Here is an 18,147-nt window from a genome sequence, read left to right as displayed (position 1 = left end):
TTTAAGGTGTTTGAAATTCATCGAATTATGTATGACAAACTGGAATGTATGGGGTAAACTCCAAGCCCTGCCACTGCCTGCAAAAATGTTAAAAGTTGTAGTAGTTACGTCTTAGTTCCAAAGCACGAAGTTTCCCGATAAGTAATTTGAAACTATGTGCTAAGTTAGAAAACCCCTCCAAGGGCCTCGAAAATACTAGAAAAACGGTCGACAGTAACTGGCGCTCCTAGTATGTTTCAAAGCAAGAGCATATATTTTTCGTATTCGAAGAAGTTATTTGGATTTATTGAATTTTTTTCAACTTACTCTTTTGCAATATTTTTTGTATAAACACTTTAAGGGCCGTTAACGTATCTATTTTACAGTACAGTTAAATCATCAGCTAAATTTAACTACAGAAAGTTCTATAGAAAATTCTGTAGTTAATTTTAACTAATGATTTCACTATACATACTTCAAAATAGATAAGTTAATGGCCCTTAAAAAGATAATAGTATTGGTTAAATTGTAATTGAAATATGACAACTTTAGATAGTAAAAGGTGATAAAGGTTTCATTAATACATACATATATGTATATGTATATGTATGTATGTATACGCATAAAATTAGGTTGCGTGCACATCACTCACCTGCTGTACAACCACATTCACCCGAATGCGTTTGCTGTGTTGTTTGAAATAGTAATCCATCGGCGGTGGTCGCCGTCGTCAGAGCCGCTTGTCTGCGTTGCTGTTGTCGACGCGATAATTGCAAATGCGAAACATCGCGACGCAAACGATGCAAATCGTTCACCTGTCGTGACAAACGGTGCAATGTTTGTGTCACATCTACAGGCAATGGCTGCTTTGATTGCTCTTCTAGCTGATTATGCAAATTTTCTGCTTCGTTATTTAGCAGCATTTCCACATTTTTATCGTTTTGTTGTTTCTTTTGCTGTTGTTGCTCATAAAATTGCAGCCTTTGCTCGAGTGCATTTATTCGTTCGTCCAGTTGCCACACTTGCCTCAAACGATGTTCGTTGCGCGTATGCCGGTCAATGCTGTACAGCGACAATCCCAATGCAATGAGGCACAGCATGAAAATAATAACATTGAGAAAGTGGATAAGTGTGGCGCAGTTACGGTTGTCGGGGTTGTTGGGATCGGGCCAGCGGTATGATTTGCTGAACGTGGAGAAAAATATTGATTTGTGGAGTTTGCTGTCTTTGGCTTTGGCTGCAGCTGCTGCCAATGATTTTGTGGTAACTATGTTGCTTTGCTGTTGTTGTTGTTGTTGTTGCTGCTGCTGCTGTGGTTGCTGTGTCAACAACGTACTGCTTATGCTGCTACTGCTTTTGTTCTTACTCTTATTATCATAGTCGTTATCAAGTGGCGGCAGGCGACTAGCGTGCACGTTTGTTGATTTTATTGTTGTTGTTGCTGTTGCTGTTGCTGCTGGCAATTCAATTGCTGCATCCGCTCTTACTGCATTTGGCATCATTGTTTGTTGTGCATGTAATTTGTGCGTCACTTTGTCTGTTGCGGACAGCAGTGCACCGCAGCTGCTGTTCACTGTTTGATTGGGTTTTTCTTGTTGTAGCGCTACGTGGAAAATACTGTCTGTATGTCTCAAGTCAACACCGTCCTCACCAAACGCTGTGGGTGTGCTTGCTGTTGCTGATGTTGTGGCGACTGCTGACAGCGCTGGCGCTGATGTGGATGCTGCTGATGTTGCTTTTGTTGCAACGGCCTTGGGCGCGTTGTGATGTTGCTGTGGCATTGTTGTGGTGGACACTTGTGCTTTTGTTGGGTATTCACTATGCTGACTGCTTCTGCCTGCTATTTGGCCGGCCCGCTGCGCCTTGTCCTTGCGCATTATTCGCTGTTTTTACTTCCTCCCTGCACTTGTTATGGATAACTATCTACCACTTTGTTTGTTATCTGCAACTTGTTTTGATTTGAGCTCGCCTACTCGTTTCTTTTTTGCGGTTTTTCTGAGGTAATTGTTTTGTTTTTTTTTTTTACTTGTTCATTTATAAGTAATTCTGATGCAGCTATGCTGTTTGTGACTTTTTCTTGATGCTAAATCAGGCAAACAATGTACGCCATGGGCAACATTATATTATATACCAGATAACCACACCTCTATGCGCTCCTCTGGCGTTGTGTGCATAAGATTATAGGGTAGACTTTAGACTAAATAACCTTGCTTTTCTCTCACTTGGATACTTATTTTTGTTGTTGGTATTTGAAAAATTCTAGTACTATCTACATGACCACATATAGTAAGCCAACATTATTGTTTCCATTATTTGAAGACAATCAGTGCGCTTCTACAAAAGCAAACGTGTCTCACCCCTGATGCGCCCACTTTTTGCCTCGCACACTCACTGTGCTCACATGTATCCAACTGCGGTTTATTTATTCACATCAACCAGAAGTTATTTACCCCTGTTTTCTACACCTTTCCCAAAACTCATTCACTGTTATGTGATTCTGCCTTGCTTTTTTGGGGTTATCAGACTTCAAGTAGCTTTGGGTCAGGTTGATGTTCCTTTTCGTGTTAGTTGCCGGTTTAATGTCCTTCACTTAATGTTTTATTCGAGTGCGGCTTGTATTGCTCCTTTTGTTGGATTTATTAGTTGCTTTTGTTCTTCATGTCGCCCAAGAAAAAAAGAGCGACTTTGGTGAAGAAGGGAAATAATGAAACTTGTTTGTGTTATGTTCTGCTTTTTCTTCTTGTGCTTCTTAGTTTTCTTGTACTTGTCTCGTGCCGCTTCTCTTGTCGTATCTGTTGTCGGTGCTTGAGCGTTGCCACTTGTGTGTGCTGGTTTGACAAGTTTTTGACAGTCTGCGCTACTTGCAACAACTGGCAATTGTCGTCGTTCCAACCATTTTCACAGCAACCTCACATCCATTTTGCTTGCCTCGTCCCGTATGCGCTTTGCTATTTTCAGCACTCGTCGTCTACCAACTTTTCAACTCTTCTATTTTTTTTCTTGCCTTTAGCTCACTTGTTCAAGCTTGGTTGTAGTCGTTTTGTTATATTTTATTTTTTTTCCTGATAGCTGGTCCTTATGATGAAAAAATTTGTGCAGTTGTCATCTTATTTATTTATTTTATTTTCTGGTGAAAAAGGAGTAAGAAAGAGGGTTAAAATAAAATGAGCACATGGAAAAAATATAAATTCAAGTTTAGTAATTTCGCTGATAACGGCAAAGTTTCAAACATTTCTTTCAACACACAGACTCCCTTATAGTCTTATACATTCACCGATTCACACGTACTGTAATTTGGAAGCACAATTTTATCTACATATGTATGCATGTTTGTATGTACATCGGCTTGGTCAGTTCACATTGATTGGAAGCCGTCGAGCGGCTGATTTGTGCGACGTGCCATCTAAGAAATAACAAAACGGCGCATGGCATATTGTATAGAAAATGTTTAACAATTTACAATCATCGTAATTTCGAAAACCATTGGCATCATCGAAAATTTGAGCGTGAGATATGTATGTATTTATAGTGATTGCATAGGCTATTTTAGAAGTTTCTTAATTTTTCTAAACGCTAATGAGGTTCCCAGCTTGAGATATAATTTTGCTCAAGCAAGGTCAGTATTCAAAATTTGTATACTCGGACAAGGGAAGTATTTTTGAAAAATTCAAAATTGCAATGCTGCAGCAACTAATGAAGTCAAATTAAAATTTATACTTGGGAAAACATGTTTTCAAAAGTTTTATGTTTAAAAAAAAGCAAATACATTAATATTTCAAATTAAATTCTAGCCGTTATTAATAGTACTAAGTCATTGCCTTGATAGACATTAACTTAGGGTTTAAACCGGACAATATTGTCTAGACAATTAGGTCAAAATTATGTGTCTGTTGCAATATGAATTCGGCGTGTTTACAACAAACACATCATTTTGACATAATTGTCTTGACAATATTGTCGGGTGTAAACGCGCCGTTAAAGAGGGGGATTACCGTTTGGCATGCAATTGAATGAGTGCACATATACGTATGTATGTATGTATGTATATGCCACATTTATTTATATCCATCTATACTGACTAAAGGCCATTTATAACTTAAAGAAAAAAAAACTTAAACAATATTTCTCGTGTATTTCCCCGCAATTAATAATACGCAGATATAAAATATACTTAAAACGTATCTACTACCAAGCATATACAATACATATGTACATCTTACATATTTATTGCATTTAAATTGTGTCTAATTTATTGTGAAAACTTTTCATCTCTTTACTCACTCTGGCGTAGTCGCCACAATCGGTGTGATTAGTATTATTTTCACAATCGACTAGTGAGCGTCGTATCGGAATGAGTGATTAAGCGTCGGAGTGTTTATTTAGTTAGAAAATTGATTTTAATTAACGAACAAACTGAAAGCAAGCGCTAACAGTGAAATATGAATATTTTTGACAACAGAAAAATATTACATATGTATATGGTACATTCATATAAAAAAGAGTATTTAATTACTTGTGTTCACTAAAGTTTGGTAGAAAATATATGAACTTTGGAAAGGGTGATTGATCACGTCGTACAAAAATTGTTACAGAAAACTTGAGTTATTACTTAAACAAGTCAAGTACTGGTTAAATTGAAATTCAATTCGAAGCAATTTGCTGTGGTAGGTTACCAATAGATTTATTTTTTGGAATTACTATTATTGATATATGTACATATGTATATTAGGGCGGGTCAATTTGTTCTTAAGCAATATAACCGACTTTGTTTCGGCGACTGAAGTATTCTTCTGGCAATTCTGAACAAAAAAGTCTATGGAAGTATAGCTCTAAGATAGATTTCTAGCCTCCTTATTTTTAATTTTATTTACTGGATTCTAGCCAATTCCTTTTTTATGTATATTTGGTAATTTTTTTTTTTAAGAAAATTTATATGTGTCGATTTTGATTACGAGCAATTGCACGATTTTTTTAAAGCAAATAATTTATTACTGTCCGACTTGGTAGTTTCGTGTTATGGCAATTTAACTAATGCTGGCGAAAATAAAGGCATAACTCAGACCAACACAAATGTAAACAATTTGGTTGCGGTAAATGTTAAAGCTGTTTTTGATAGATTTTTTTATGGTAATTGCGAATCCGTAGGTAAAATGAGTCCATCGTCCTGGAATTTTGGGAAAAAACGTGGCCAAAGCCATTTTTGAGAAGCTCTAGCGAAGAAACCATAGCTTATAGAAACGTCCAGTAGAATACTTCAGTCGCCGAAACAAAGTAGAGAATAAATTTGACCCGCCCTAATGAACATGTTCATGCATTTAGACACTATAACAATAAAATATTTATCTTAAGCCAATTGTTTTTTCAAACATGCCACATATACATACATATATATATATTTATACTAGGCGACAAATTAATTATATTCATGAACAATTTTTTGAATTCACTATTTATGAAAATATAGTTCATTCTATAATACAACTCACATAAATCAAAGTTTTACGCTTTGTATAAAGTTCACAATAATTCGAAAAAATTTTCATAAAAATTTTAAAATTTTATTCAGAATTTTGTGTATGCAGTTCAGTAGCGCATTCAATATTAGTGCAAGTTTCCACCGGCTGGAAAATCGCGTTGATTTTTGAGAATTTTTTTTGGAGACTGCTTTTGCGGATTTTTATATATCTTATACCTGAAATGAAAAAATACGCAAGAATATAAATCAAAGAGTGAATTTTAATTTTTTCATTAGTCACGACTTTTTCCATTTCATTTACGATGTTGTTATTACAAAAACTGGCGTTGATTTTTTGAATTTTATTGCATAAAAAATTCATGCTTATCCATATGGAAAAAAGTGCAAAAATCCGTAACCAAAAAAAAATCTCAAAATTCAACAAGATTTTTTAGCGGTTCGAAACTTGGACGTCTATAAAACTGCATACTAGAAATTCTGAATACAAGGTAAAACTTTTTTCGAACATTTTTTGAATTTTTGTGAACTTTATATAAAATGTGAAACTTTGATTTATATGTTATGGAATGAACTACATATATATATTTTCATAAGTAATTAATGCAAAAAATTTTTCATTGAAATAATTGTGCATATTATATTAGAACAAGGTGTACACTTTCATTTGTCGCCTAGTGTATATACATATGTGTGCAACTAAGTCAGTAATTTCTATGCATTTTAATTTATGTTGTGACGACATAACTCATTTTGACCTCTCCTGAACCTTCTAATTATTTACATATGTATAGATATTTAACAGAGATATTTAAGTGTATTTTAGCAGCATGAATCTACTTTATGCTCGCCTATGCTAATTTATTTGTGTGCTAAAGAGCGTACAATTACGTCATTATTGGTTGGCTTTTATGCAAAAAGTTGTCAAACACTGCGGTGTATGTGTATGTTTTAAACAACTTCTCTTTATTATTACAAAGAGCTTTTATTTAAACAAAAAATCCACACATACATTTACACTTAGATGAGCGTAATTTTGCATTTAGCGAATAATTTGATAACGCTCAACTAAAACTCTACGTGTTTATTATCACCGGGGAACGGATTTTATTTTATATCTACTAAAGAGATAGATATATTCGATTAATAATATCCACGATTTAGCTTTCCCTGATTCCATATATACACATTTGATGTTGCCTTTTTTGCCTTTTCTTCTTTTAAAAATGTGATTATATCGAGATAAAGCACTTATTTATTCCTGATACTTAATATGAAAGTTTCAAATGTTCCATAATTTTTAATATTTTTATTGGGCTGGGTACCACGATTGTTTATTATTTAGGAAAAATTAGACTTTGTTGCTTTTTCAAATTTTCCTAATAAACAATCGTGGTACAAAGCTCAATAAAAATATTAAAAATAAAATGTTAATAAGCCACAATAACATTGACGCTCCATAATTTAATTGGGCGCCACTTGTATCAACTCACGTCGAGCGCACGTGTGGTACATTTATTTATTTATTTATTATTTACTATACTATACTATAGAGATTAAGCTTTTGTCAGTTAAAACTCGAAAGGAGAAAACAGGCAAAGAATCAAAGTAAAAACTTTTCATATAATGAAAATAGTTCATAGTTTTTCTCTTTTTACTTGTAATGTAAAAATTTCTAAAAAAAAATAATTTTTTTGATTATTTTTCTGGTTTTGTCTTTTTTAGTACCTTCTTTTGCCTTTTTGCGAATTATAGGGCCTTTTCCTGCCTATTTCGCTATTTTATTTTGCCTTTTCCAGCCGATTTTCTTATTTTATTATGCCTTTTTTATAGGTTTTTAGGTCCTAAAAATCCGTTCCCTGATTAGCACATTTTGATTAATTAATATAATTTTTTGGTGCTAAAAAATTTTAGAAGCACTTAATCCACGCCTTGCGGATCGGGGTTTCTGCAAGGGTGAGGGAGCAAATATTTTTAGCTGGAGCGGTGTGGAAAAAATTTTTTCTCTCCTTTGCTCCTTAAAGAATATTTTTAAGTTATTAATTTTACTTATTTTTTTGCCACTAAACCCAACCGGGTTTAATAAATTTCTATTATATTTATTTTACTTGGCAATACTGTTCAATGGCCAGCAGGCAGGGGTAATTTCCACGTCAATTTTAACGGTTTTAAAAAAACGGCAACTTAAAATCTGCTATTTTATTTTCAAGTCAAGTACCTAATACATTGTATGTAAATGCATGTAAAAAAGTAAAGTCGGAAATTGTATGTTCCCACCCCCTAGGATTATTATATACCGAAAAAAATATAATTTTTTTTTAACAAAAAAATATTTAGAGGTCGCCAAAAGCGCTCAAATTTTTTCATGTATTTTATATGGGGAAAAAACCACTTTTCGTAGAAATGGTATAGACGAATTCTTGAAAAACAATATTTCTCGACCGGAGAACTCTGTTTCTCTTCAGATGAATCCCAATAATAACAACCAATTTTTACTATTTTTTCATAGAAACTATATTTTATAGGTCCGCTAAATCCGGTAGAAAATGCCAGAAAAGGCAATGGGGGGATAAATAAAAAATTGTTTGTATTCAAAAATGGTTACATAAACGATTGGATATTGTTATTGGAAGTCTCCTGAAGAGAACCAGAGTTTTCCGATCGAAAAATATTGATTTTCAAAAACTCCATACCATTTCCACGAAAATTTGTTTTTTTTTCCCATTAAAATATATGGAGAACGCTTTGACAGAACTGGAAATATTTTTTGATGGCAAAAAAAAAAATTGTTCGATATAGAACAATCCTAGAGGGTGCGAGCATTAAAATTCCGACTTTGCTTATTTTGGTGCTGTTCAATTTCCCTATACAAAAAATAATTGTCAAACAAACTTTAAAAGTGTGCAGTTTTATGCTAAAATTAAATGGGCTATATGACTGCATACCTGGAATTTTTCTAAAAATTCTGAATAAAATTTTAAAAGTTTTGGGTATAATTGTTAAAAGTTTGTTTAATTTTTTATAATTTTTATACGAAGTTTGAAACGTTGATTTAGATGGTGCTGGTTATGCAATGTGCTAGACTTTTATATTTTTTTAAGTAGGTAAAAGTCAAAATTTCTAGACGTTGGCAAATCGCCTTAATTTTTATTATTTTTTTTGGTTGACGGTGCTTGGCATTTTCTTCCATATAAAATGCACTGTCCTAACATAAAACGTGGCTTCTTATAATTTTTAATAAAGATTCTTCAATATGGCACTAAAAGCTCCTTTTCATATAAAAATTCGTACGTGTCCCACCCGTGACAGAGGAATTTCGAATTTTTTTATAATAAAGCAATTATTTTAGCTTTGTTAGTATTCGTGGTTCCTTTTTTATTTCAAGACATCAAGTTCCCACAGAAAAGTGAAATAAACCCGCAGAGTTTCATAAAATATATATGCTCCAAAAAGCAGGTTCTTTTTTTTTGTCCCATCCGTGACAGAAGAAATAACTCACATTTTTCCCATATAAAAGTAAGTTAGAATTTTTTTCGTATTTGGTAATAACTCATGTAATACTGAATTGAACAGATTCCAAAAACAACCATACACAAATACAGAAATTTTTAAACGACGATTTCGGACGTAATTTTCAACCAATTTCGAAACTAAAACTAAATTTCTCCTCATCTACAGAAAATTACCTTTCCAATGGTGTTCTTGGTTTCAGTAGAATCGCCAAACGAACGGATACAAAATTTATGTTAGCGTATTAATATGTAGATTGCTATGATCTAGGTTCAAAAGAGCCACAAGAAATGAAAAAAAAAATAAATAATACCTATAAAGGAAATTATCAGAAATACAAAAAAAAAACATTAATGTTTACTAATACGAGCGTGTTGTACATAACGCTTAATTGCATCCGAACCAATATATCTTTGCTTGCTTTTAACCGACTTCCAAAAAAGGAGGAGGTTATCAGTTCGTCGGAATCTTTTTTTTTTTTTTTTTTTTTATGTATGTTACCGCATAACTTTGGACCGGTCAACCAATTTCGATACTTCTTTTTGCATCGGAAAGGTAGTGTCTCAGAGGTGGTCCCATACTAATCTGGTTAAGATCCGATCAGTGGATCATGAGATATATATATATATATATATTTTTTATATGAGAGTTGAAGTCGGTTGTTTTTTTGCTAAAAATTACTAGTAATTTTCTTCAAAAACAATAATTTGTAAATTGAGTATTTCGTGTCCAGGTAGCGCAACTAGAATTCCTCATGCTTTACGTAATTTTTCCCTGCACTGGCTTAGAACGTTTGTACAACGTATGTGCGCCAACTACATATGTTCATATATATATCGGTTCTTGACTTCTGGAATTTCAATTTCGCACTTCAGTTGCAATATATTTACACAAACCTACACTTGCCGATTTGCACGGCGTTAGCGCAAATGTGCGCTCGAAATACTTCCGGAATTTTGGTAGTGCTTTTTATTTTTCCAACGAATTTCATTATTTTTTCTTTTTGCAAATTTGCGCTACTGGATGTAGTGTTGCAAGAATTTTTACGAGCTCGTGTTGCTGCCACAAAGTGTGCGCATTCCACAACTGCATTTGTTGTACATATACGCATATCGCATACGTTCTTCTCAAGAATGTTAACTTCAAAGTTGTCATTTTTGAAATTATACACTAAAAAAATGAATTGATCATTCAGCAAAATCTGGAGCAACTTTTCTTTTAGTAATTTGTTGCGAATAAAAAACAAAAAAAACGTTGAGTTCTCACATACAACATACTTAGCAACAGTTTAACAATAGTTATTTGATATTGTCTGAAAATTTAAATATTTTGGGTTGAGACACTTTTGAAAAAGGTGACCGATATGTATGCATGTTGGTATGGATGCTTGCATTGAGTTGCTCTACGTGGGATCTTTGCTTTACATTTAGCTTTACTTCTGCCGTAGCTGAGTGCTTATGGGTACGTAATACCACTCGGCAAGATCCAGGTTCGTATAATGGTCCACATGCTTTTTTCTAAAATAGCGCGTTCGCCACTCGGCAGGCAATGGCAAATTTTCGGGTGTATTTTTACAATGAAAAATCTTCGCGCTAGATCCATTTGCCATTCGGAGGCGGCGTAGAACTCAGGATCGCGGTATTTTCAGGCAGCAACCAACCGTAAACCACAAATTGGAGGAGAAGCCCGGCCAGACACTTAGAAATGCGTATAAGCGCCAAATGTATATATATATATATATATTTTTTTTTTTGTTTTACTTCACCTTATTTATTTATGTTCGTACGTACGCTAGATGAAGTTTTGCACTCTTCTTTGTTATGACTTCGACTTTCTACCTCGACTCAAGCATGCAACCTACGCACATGCAGAACACGTTGCAATGCTTGTATGTATGTATGTACATATGCTATAACCTGCCTGCCAAATGATGGCGTTTTTCTTTTTGTGAGACAAAAAGGTGCTTAATAAAGTAAAGGGGAATCACAATTAACTGCACACCATGCCAAATAAACAGAAAAGTTGGGTTGAGTAAATAGCAAACAAGCGCTTGAGGAGCAGACAACTCGGCGGTCAGAGTATGAACTTAACCTTTATTTTATTTTCCTTTGCTTAGTTTCTACGTATGTACTTAGTTTCTATGTATGTATGTATAAGGGAGCATTTGTAGTGTTTAGTACCTACTTATATTTGTAAAAATCCTAACTGTTAAAAAATTATAACTCTTGTCTTTCATTTTAAAATCTTTCTTATATCGTTTTTCACTTAGTATTGCTCAAAAATGTATTTCTTTTTCACTTTTAATGCATCTACGCCACGGTTTTTAGTGTCACTTCCTTCTCTCGGTAGAAAAAAAAACGCTAAAGCATTCTTCTTGTATTTATTTCAATTTATGGTGTTCAAGAAACAAGTACAATAATAAGTAATTAAAGCATTTGAACAACTTTATCCTTAAAACGTTTATTTAGGCGAAAAAGCGCCCAAATTACCAATTTTTTTATTGCCACCAGAAAAAATTAAATTTTTTTGTTTTTTAATAACTTTGGGAAGTTTTCAAATAGAATGTTCATATTAGAGGCAATGATCGTTTGCATCAAATACAACATATCTGTGAAGTTTCAAGAGTGTGCAACCAACTTAAAAGAAATGGTAGCTTGTAGAATATCCATCGCAGGTTTTTTTGCAATTTTTGTAATTTTACGATTTTTTAACTTTAGTAGTCTAAGATACTTCAAAACGCTAAATTAAATTAAACGATTCTGACAAAACTAGTGTGCCATACATATGAAAAAAAAATAAATAAAAAAAAAATCCCTTTGAGTAAAAGATGACTGTGACTTGAGAAACTAAAATTCCATTTTTACAATTTTTATTGTGCAAAAGGAATACTCTATAAAAATCTCCACGCCAATTTTTCTGTAGTCATAGGTAAGCTATAACCGCTTAAGCCGAAAAGCCTGAATTCGAGAAAAACATTTTTAAACATTTGGATTGTTATGTTAACCTAATGGGGAAACCAAAATATATTCGTCTATAACTTTTTAAATAGCCTAGCTGGCGAGATGGTGATATCACATACCTACACATGGAATAGTAGTTGCAGAATACGATAACATATATAACTCAGTTCTTTCTTAAATCGACTTAGGCGGTTATTGCTTATGACCGCAGATTTAATTACTTTTAAACAATATGACTTTTAAGTTAAGGTGTGCGAGTAAACGTGTTAGATGACTGTGTATGGTGCTACGGGGCGTATACGTTAGATACGCAACTACGGGTATATGATCATGAGTGGGTTTACTTTTACTTTTTTTTAGTATATGATGAGCTGCATGAACATTACAACGATATAGACGTAGTGTAGCGAATCAAAATACATCGGCTCCGCTGGCTTGGCCATGTCGTTCGAATGGACACCGACGCTCCAGCTCTGAAAGTATTCAACGCGGGTCCGGATGCTGCTAATAGAGGAACAGGAAGGCCTCCTCTGCGTTGGAAAGACCAGCTGGAGAAGGACTTGGCTTCACTTGGTATTTCCAATTGGCGTCAGTTGGCACAGAAGAGAACTGCTTGGCGTGCTTTTGGATATCAACATGAGAACTACAGAATTCTCCAAGGTTAGAGACGAATTGGAAAATGATGTTGGATATTAACTTAAGAGCTAATAATTTCCCTAAGGTTGGATAAATATTTTGTCGGTGGGTTTTCTGTTACTAGGATGCAATGTATGACAAAGGCTTTACAAGCATAAGAGAGATTCGAGTTAGCCGATGAGATAGATTTTTCAATAAAAATAATATTTGCCCTCTGGAATATTCGAAAAAGATACCTTCGGAATGACACGCACTACTCAATTTTGAAGACTAAAATCTTGCTGATACTAGTGGATTTCCTACAGGGTAATATGTACGTACATGTGTATGCATATGCATCAACTTTCACGTAAGTCTACTTTGGCAAACTCATCGTTAGCCCTTCCCGCTTTAAAACCACGTGAAATACGCTCGACTGCGAAAACATGAAAACGACTGGGGTGAAGGTTTTTGCTTACTAAACAACGTCATAGTATAAGTATCTAAAATACATATATAAGCTGTATGTTACGATGAACATCCTGAAGCTATTTGGCAACAACAATAACTGCTTATAAAATTAAAAAAAAAAATATGCTCATGGAAGCTGGGGATGCGCCCTGCATACTTTTGCAGCTAAAACAGTGTGTGCATCAAAGTGTATATATATACAGACATACATGAAATAATAAATGTCATCTACATTATTAAAATTATTATTACACTATGCGACATTCAAAATCGGGATGGGATGAAACCAACGGGAAATGTTATATCGGTCAAAAACAAGTTATACGTGGCGTTCGCGATCACTGACCCCTACCATTTGTCTCACAGTGTAATCTTAAATTTGTATATGAGAATTGAAGTCGGTTTTGTTGTTTGCTTAAAAATTACTTATTGCTTAAATATTACTTATACTAAACAGGCTTGTATAAATGTATGTCTTTATTATTATTATTATTATTAAGTCGAGAATATTTGCCCTGCGACCTAAGAAGATCTTCTGTGCTAAACCCTAATTGTAATCACTCCAACCTTATGCTATTTAATAAGATAAGTAGTTTGTAGGGTGTCATGCTACAAATTTGGATGGAGAAGATAATCGTTCCCCAAGCTGTATCAGCCTGCTATTCATGATATGTCGGGGCTGTCTCATATGCTCTCGGTTGTCCTCCATCAGCCCACAAAGCTTCCGCCAGTAGGCAGCTCCTAAATAGTTCTGCAGTGTATTCTTGCGACGTACCGCCGAAAGGCTCGTGACCATGCACGCGCATCTGGGATCCAAGCCTTTCTCAACGGCCAGACCTTTTATTGCCTTCAAACGTTTCTTATCCCCGAGCACACCAGTTAGTTCAAAATAGGTTTACAGCTATCTACAAGCCTTGGTGACAATTTGGAAGGGCTAAGGCCTTTAACGCTGCCTGACTCGCCGACATTATATTTATTAATTAATTTATTTAAAGACATTCGCTAACAAGACTTCTACTGCGAATACTTCTGCCTGGTAATGTGCCCATTGACAGACTTTTCTGGAATATTTTTCAAAGTACGCCTACCCCAGTACTCTCGTCGTCCATATTCGATCCAGTGGTATACCATAGTTATTATCGTTACACTGCAGTCCCTTCCAGGAAGTTAGACCTTGTAGGGTTTGTACAAGGATAGCTTCGGTAGCATGATGTCCTTTAACTTGATAGCGGCGCCAAATATCTCTGCTCTCTCTCTCTTTAAATCATAATAGACAAAGAAGAAATGCCTTTAATGACACCAAGGGCATCCGTTGGACAGATGCACATAGCTCCTGTGATGGCCACGAGACCGGACGCTGCGGCTTGCTCAAGGTGGAATCAGTGTTTACTTGCTTAGATTTTGGCCACCAGGCCATTGCCGAATATGCAACAATGTGTTTTACTATCGCACTGAAAAACCAATACGTTAGTTTGGGTGATATGCCGCAAGCCTTGTCATGGAGTCTCTGACAAGCATATAACGCCCTTGTAGCCTTGTTTGTAACAATCGGGAAATGTGAGTTCCAATTGAGCCCTTTGTCTATAGTTAGGTTAGGTGGGTCTAAACAAGTTGACTTTTCTCCTTTTGGTAGATGGAATAATGGTGGACCTCAGTGGGTTCATTGACAAGCTTCAGTACATATGCATAGGCTGCCGAGATATGTCGATCTTCCACTCAGGTGACGATATACAGAGATTCATATTATAAACTGGCAATAATATGTGTACTAGAGTGCCAGTTACTGTCGAAATTCGACAGTTTTTCTAGTTTTAGAAGCCTTGGAGAGGTTTTCTAACTTGACACGTAGCAAAACTTATATGGTACAAATTAACTAACCGGAAAATCTTCTGCCAAAACGTAACTAAAAATAAATTTTTTTTATCTGAAAAGGTCTTTGGAGGACTTCGGCAGGACATGGAATTGACCCGATACATTTAAGTTTATCGATAAATTTCAATGATTTGATACATTTCGATAGTTTGATGAATTTCAAGAACACTAAAATTCGATAACTCAACAAAATTCGTTAACTCGACCAATTTCGATAACTGTGAAATTCGATGCCTCGATAAATTTAGATAACTCAAAAATGTAAAAACTGGATAACTTTATAAATTTTTACTTTTGACATCTGCACATTTTTCAAAAACTATCTAAACATTTTGATAACTCGTTACACTCTGTTAAGACGATTAAATTCGATAAGCAGTGATAAATCGATAAGCTCATATAACCTTGAAATTTCGATAAATCGATATATTTTGAAAATTCCAAAAACTTCGCTTCGTTAAACCAACCAATTTCAGTAGATCAATAATTATCGATAACTCTGTAAGTAGAAAGAACTCCATGCATTACAACACCTCGATAAATTTCGTTAAATCTATAAATAGTGATAATTCTATAAATATCGATAACTTGATACATTTCTTTAACTTGAAAAATTTCGTTAATCCCACACGTTTTTAAAGCTCGATAACTATCCATAAATTTTGACAACTAAGTTGTTGTGTCTATAAATTTCGACAACATTGATAAGTTTGAATAATTCGATACGTTGCGATAACTTAATAAGCATGGATAAATTTCGATGATTATAAACTTCGATAATTCGATAAATTTCAGTAACCTTTACGGCTGATTTTATTTCGATTCCTATCGGAAAATTTCAACTCGGTTAACCTAATTCTTATGTATTTCTCATTGTCTCCATTTTCGCCTTTATTTCCATTTTCGTCTTTATCTTCACTTTTGCCTTCTTTTTTTTTTGACTTCATCGTTATCATTTATTTCTTCATCTTCATATCTATCTTTACTTCAAAGCTTACTTTCAAATGTGTAGTGAAACAACAGGCGAAACATGTCAAATTGAACATGTTGCAGCAACATGTATACACAAATCGAAAATGTTTAAACGACGGTTTTGACGGTAATTTTCAATCAATTGTAAAACCATAAAAACTCTGCTCATCTACAGAAAAATGCCTTTCCAACGGTGTTCTTGGTTTTGAAATCGGTTCGGTAGAATGACCAAACGAACGGAGACAAAATTCATGTTAGCGTATTAATATATAGATTCGAATCAAGTATATTTTTTACTTGTTTGCGGTAGCGGTTATACGAACGTTCTTGTAAACAAGGTTGCTTAAATGTTCGGAAATTCATATTTTCTATTTTTCGTTCATAGCTGTTATTGTCGCGGCACCTACCAAAATCCAAAATAGCCTACCAGGCTACCTATTGGAAAAAAACGTAACAATCCCATTTGGGGCAGTACTGGTTGTATTTATATAGAAAATCGAATTGTTGAAAAAGCTAAGCATACTTTTTTTATTTTCAATTATGTATAAGATTTTCAGGTAGCACAGAAAAAAAAATATCGCCTGAACATGCTAACGGCCAAACCTGATCTCAGGACAAACTAGTTCCTCCTAGGCTAAACTTGTTCTACCTAGATCCCATATATCCGTCCAACGCGGAAACAAGTTGGACGCAACAATATTGTGGACTAGGTGGCTGGAGTTGGACTGATGGGGGTTTCGCCGGTACCATATGTAACTTTAAAACTGAGCAGGCATCACGAGGTTGTTTTGGCCGCTTTTAGATTAAAATGACATTTATGAGATCGCCAGAGGGTTAAAATACTCTAGAAAATTATTCGTCGCAAAATTTCAGTAGTGGTATTCTCAGACAATATCCTTATTCAAAGAACTCTCTCAGGCCACAACATATAGTTAATCATACGCTACCAGAATTCTGATCGTTTGAAGCAAGAAGTTCCCATTCATGACCTTTGCGAAAGTTTATTGTTATCTATTTTCAAGAATTTTAAGTAGGTAATTCATAATTGTCATCTTTCACATAGATTGTTTCTAGAGCAAAATGAACCCTGTTTTTGCTACTACCAATCAAAATTCTAAAAAAAGCGGATTTTTGGTCCACGCTATTAATTATTAGGTATTAGCTATACTTACGTTTATGTACATATTTATACACATAAATGCATATGTGTAAGCATGATCTGCAACAAATAATTGCAATACATAGGTACATATGTATATATGTATGTAAATGGAGCTAAATACCTGGTTGAACTGGCTTTGAAATACAAGGTACATACTTGTTCATGCAACGCTAACTGCACACAAAGGAATGTTTCGACAAAAGCGGGCTACACTTACTTTACCAACGTCAAAAGGACAATGAGGCTGCGTGCTTTCACCTACAATCACATCCATATGTATACATACATACACGCATCATTAAAGCGCACGGCATGCTTATGGCACAAAGGTGATTGCGCTGTAACGCAGGATAATCTCCGAAAAAGTATAAATGTATAAACATATACATACATATATTCATACATACATACATAAAAATGTTTGTGCAGCCGCAAATGGTGCGAAATATATGAAATGACCACAAGAACTTTAAAAGCAACAGCAATTACTGACGATAACAAAAGACAGAATGTAAACAGAACGACCAAGGTAGAATAGGACAGGTCGATTTTAGTGACACCTTACCCGTGTAACTACTTATGTATTTACATACATCCTTATGTACATACAAACATTGGTATGCATGCATCTACATATGTATGTAAGTATGTGTCAGCACGTTCAATTTTCCCAGTGAATAGAGACTTACTGCCATGCAGTCGGGTTCACTGACTGAGCAACCAAAAACAAAACTGAAAAAAAAATTGCGCAAAAACACGAACAGAAAACCCTGCAAAAAGTGGGACTAGTTTAAATACTAGTACAGGACCAACATGACCACGCTACCTTGTAACCAACACTATTAACCAAAATGGTCCAAATATATGAAGAAAATATGGTTACATCACCTCGACAACTACTCATTTTGGACCACGACACATTCGGCAGCCGAATCGTATTGCCGATGGATCACGAAGAGGTGGTGTTCAACACATATATCAGCTTTTTACGTTTGAAGTTGCCAGGTAAGCATAACAAGTTATTAGTATGCAACCTGGTCCTCTTGCACATACTTTAATACTACGACCCATTGGACCACCTGGTCCTCAAACATTTGCAGGGAAATGCGTCTTTGCATATATGTGTGTATGCT

The 18,147-nt window shown here is 34.7% G+C and overlaps 1 protein-coding gene across 14 annotated transcripts in view; it reads right to left on the bottom strand.

Annotated features, from left to right (window-relative positions):
• LOC118737515 (collagen alpha chain CG42342) overlaps window positions 1–18,147 on the bottom strand; it is a 307,736-nt gene that overhangs the window by 274,500 nt on the left and 15,089 nt on the right. For all 14 annotated transcript variants that reach the window (XM_036468080.1, XM_036468068.1, XM_036468071.1 and 11 more), the window contains exon 2: window positions 632–3,106. In XM_036468080.1, the coding sequence (XP_036323973.1) occupies window positions 632–1,856 (1,225 nt within the window). In that variant the 5' untranslated portion in view covers window positions 1,857–3,106. The remainder of the gene's footprint in view (window positions 1–631; window positions 3,107–18,147) is intronic.

This window comes from Rhagoletis pomonella, unplaced genomic scaffold (genome assembly GCF_013731165.1).
Source record: "Rhagoletis pomonella isolate Grant_MI unplaced genomic scaffold, Rhpom_1.0 Rhpom_scaffold_00004, whole genome shotgun sequence".
Taxonomy (NCBI): Eukaryota; Metazoa; Arthropoda; class Insecta; order Diptera; family Tephritidae; genus Rhagoletis; species Rhagoletis pomonella.
The sequence above is the reverse complement of the archived record's forward strand: the minus strand, read 5'-3'. Positions and strand labels throughout refer to the sequence as shown.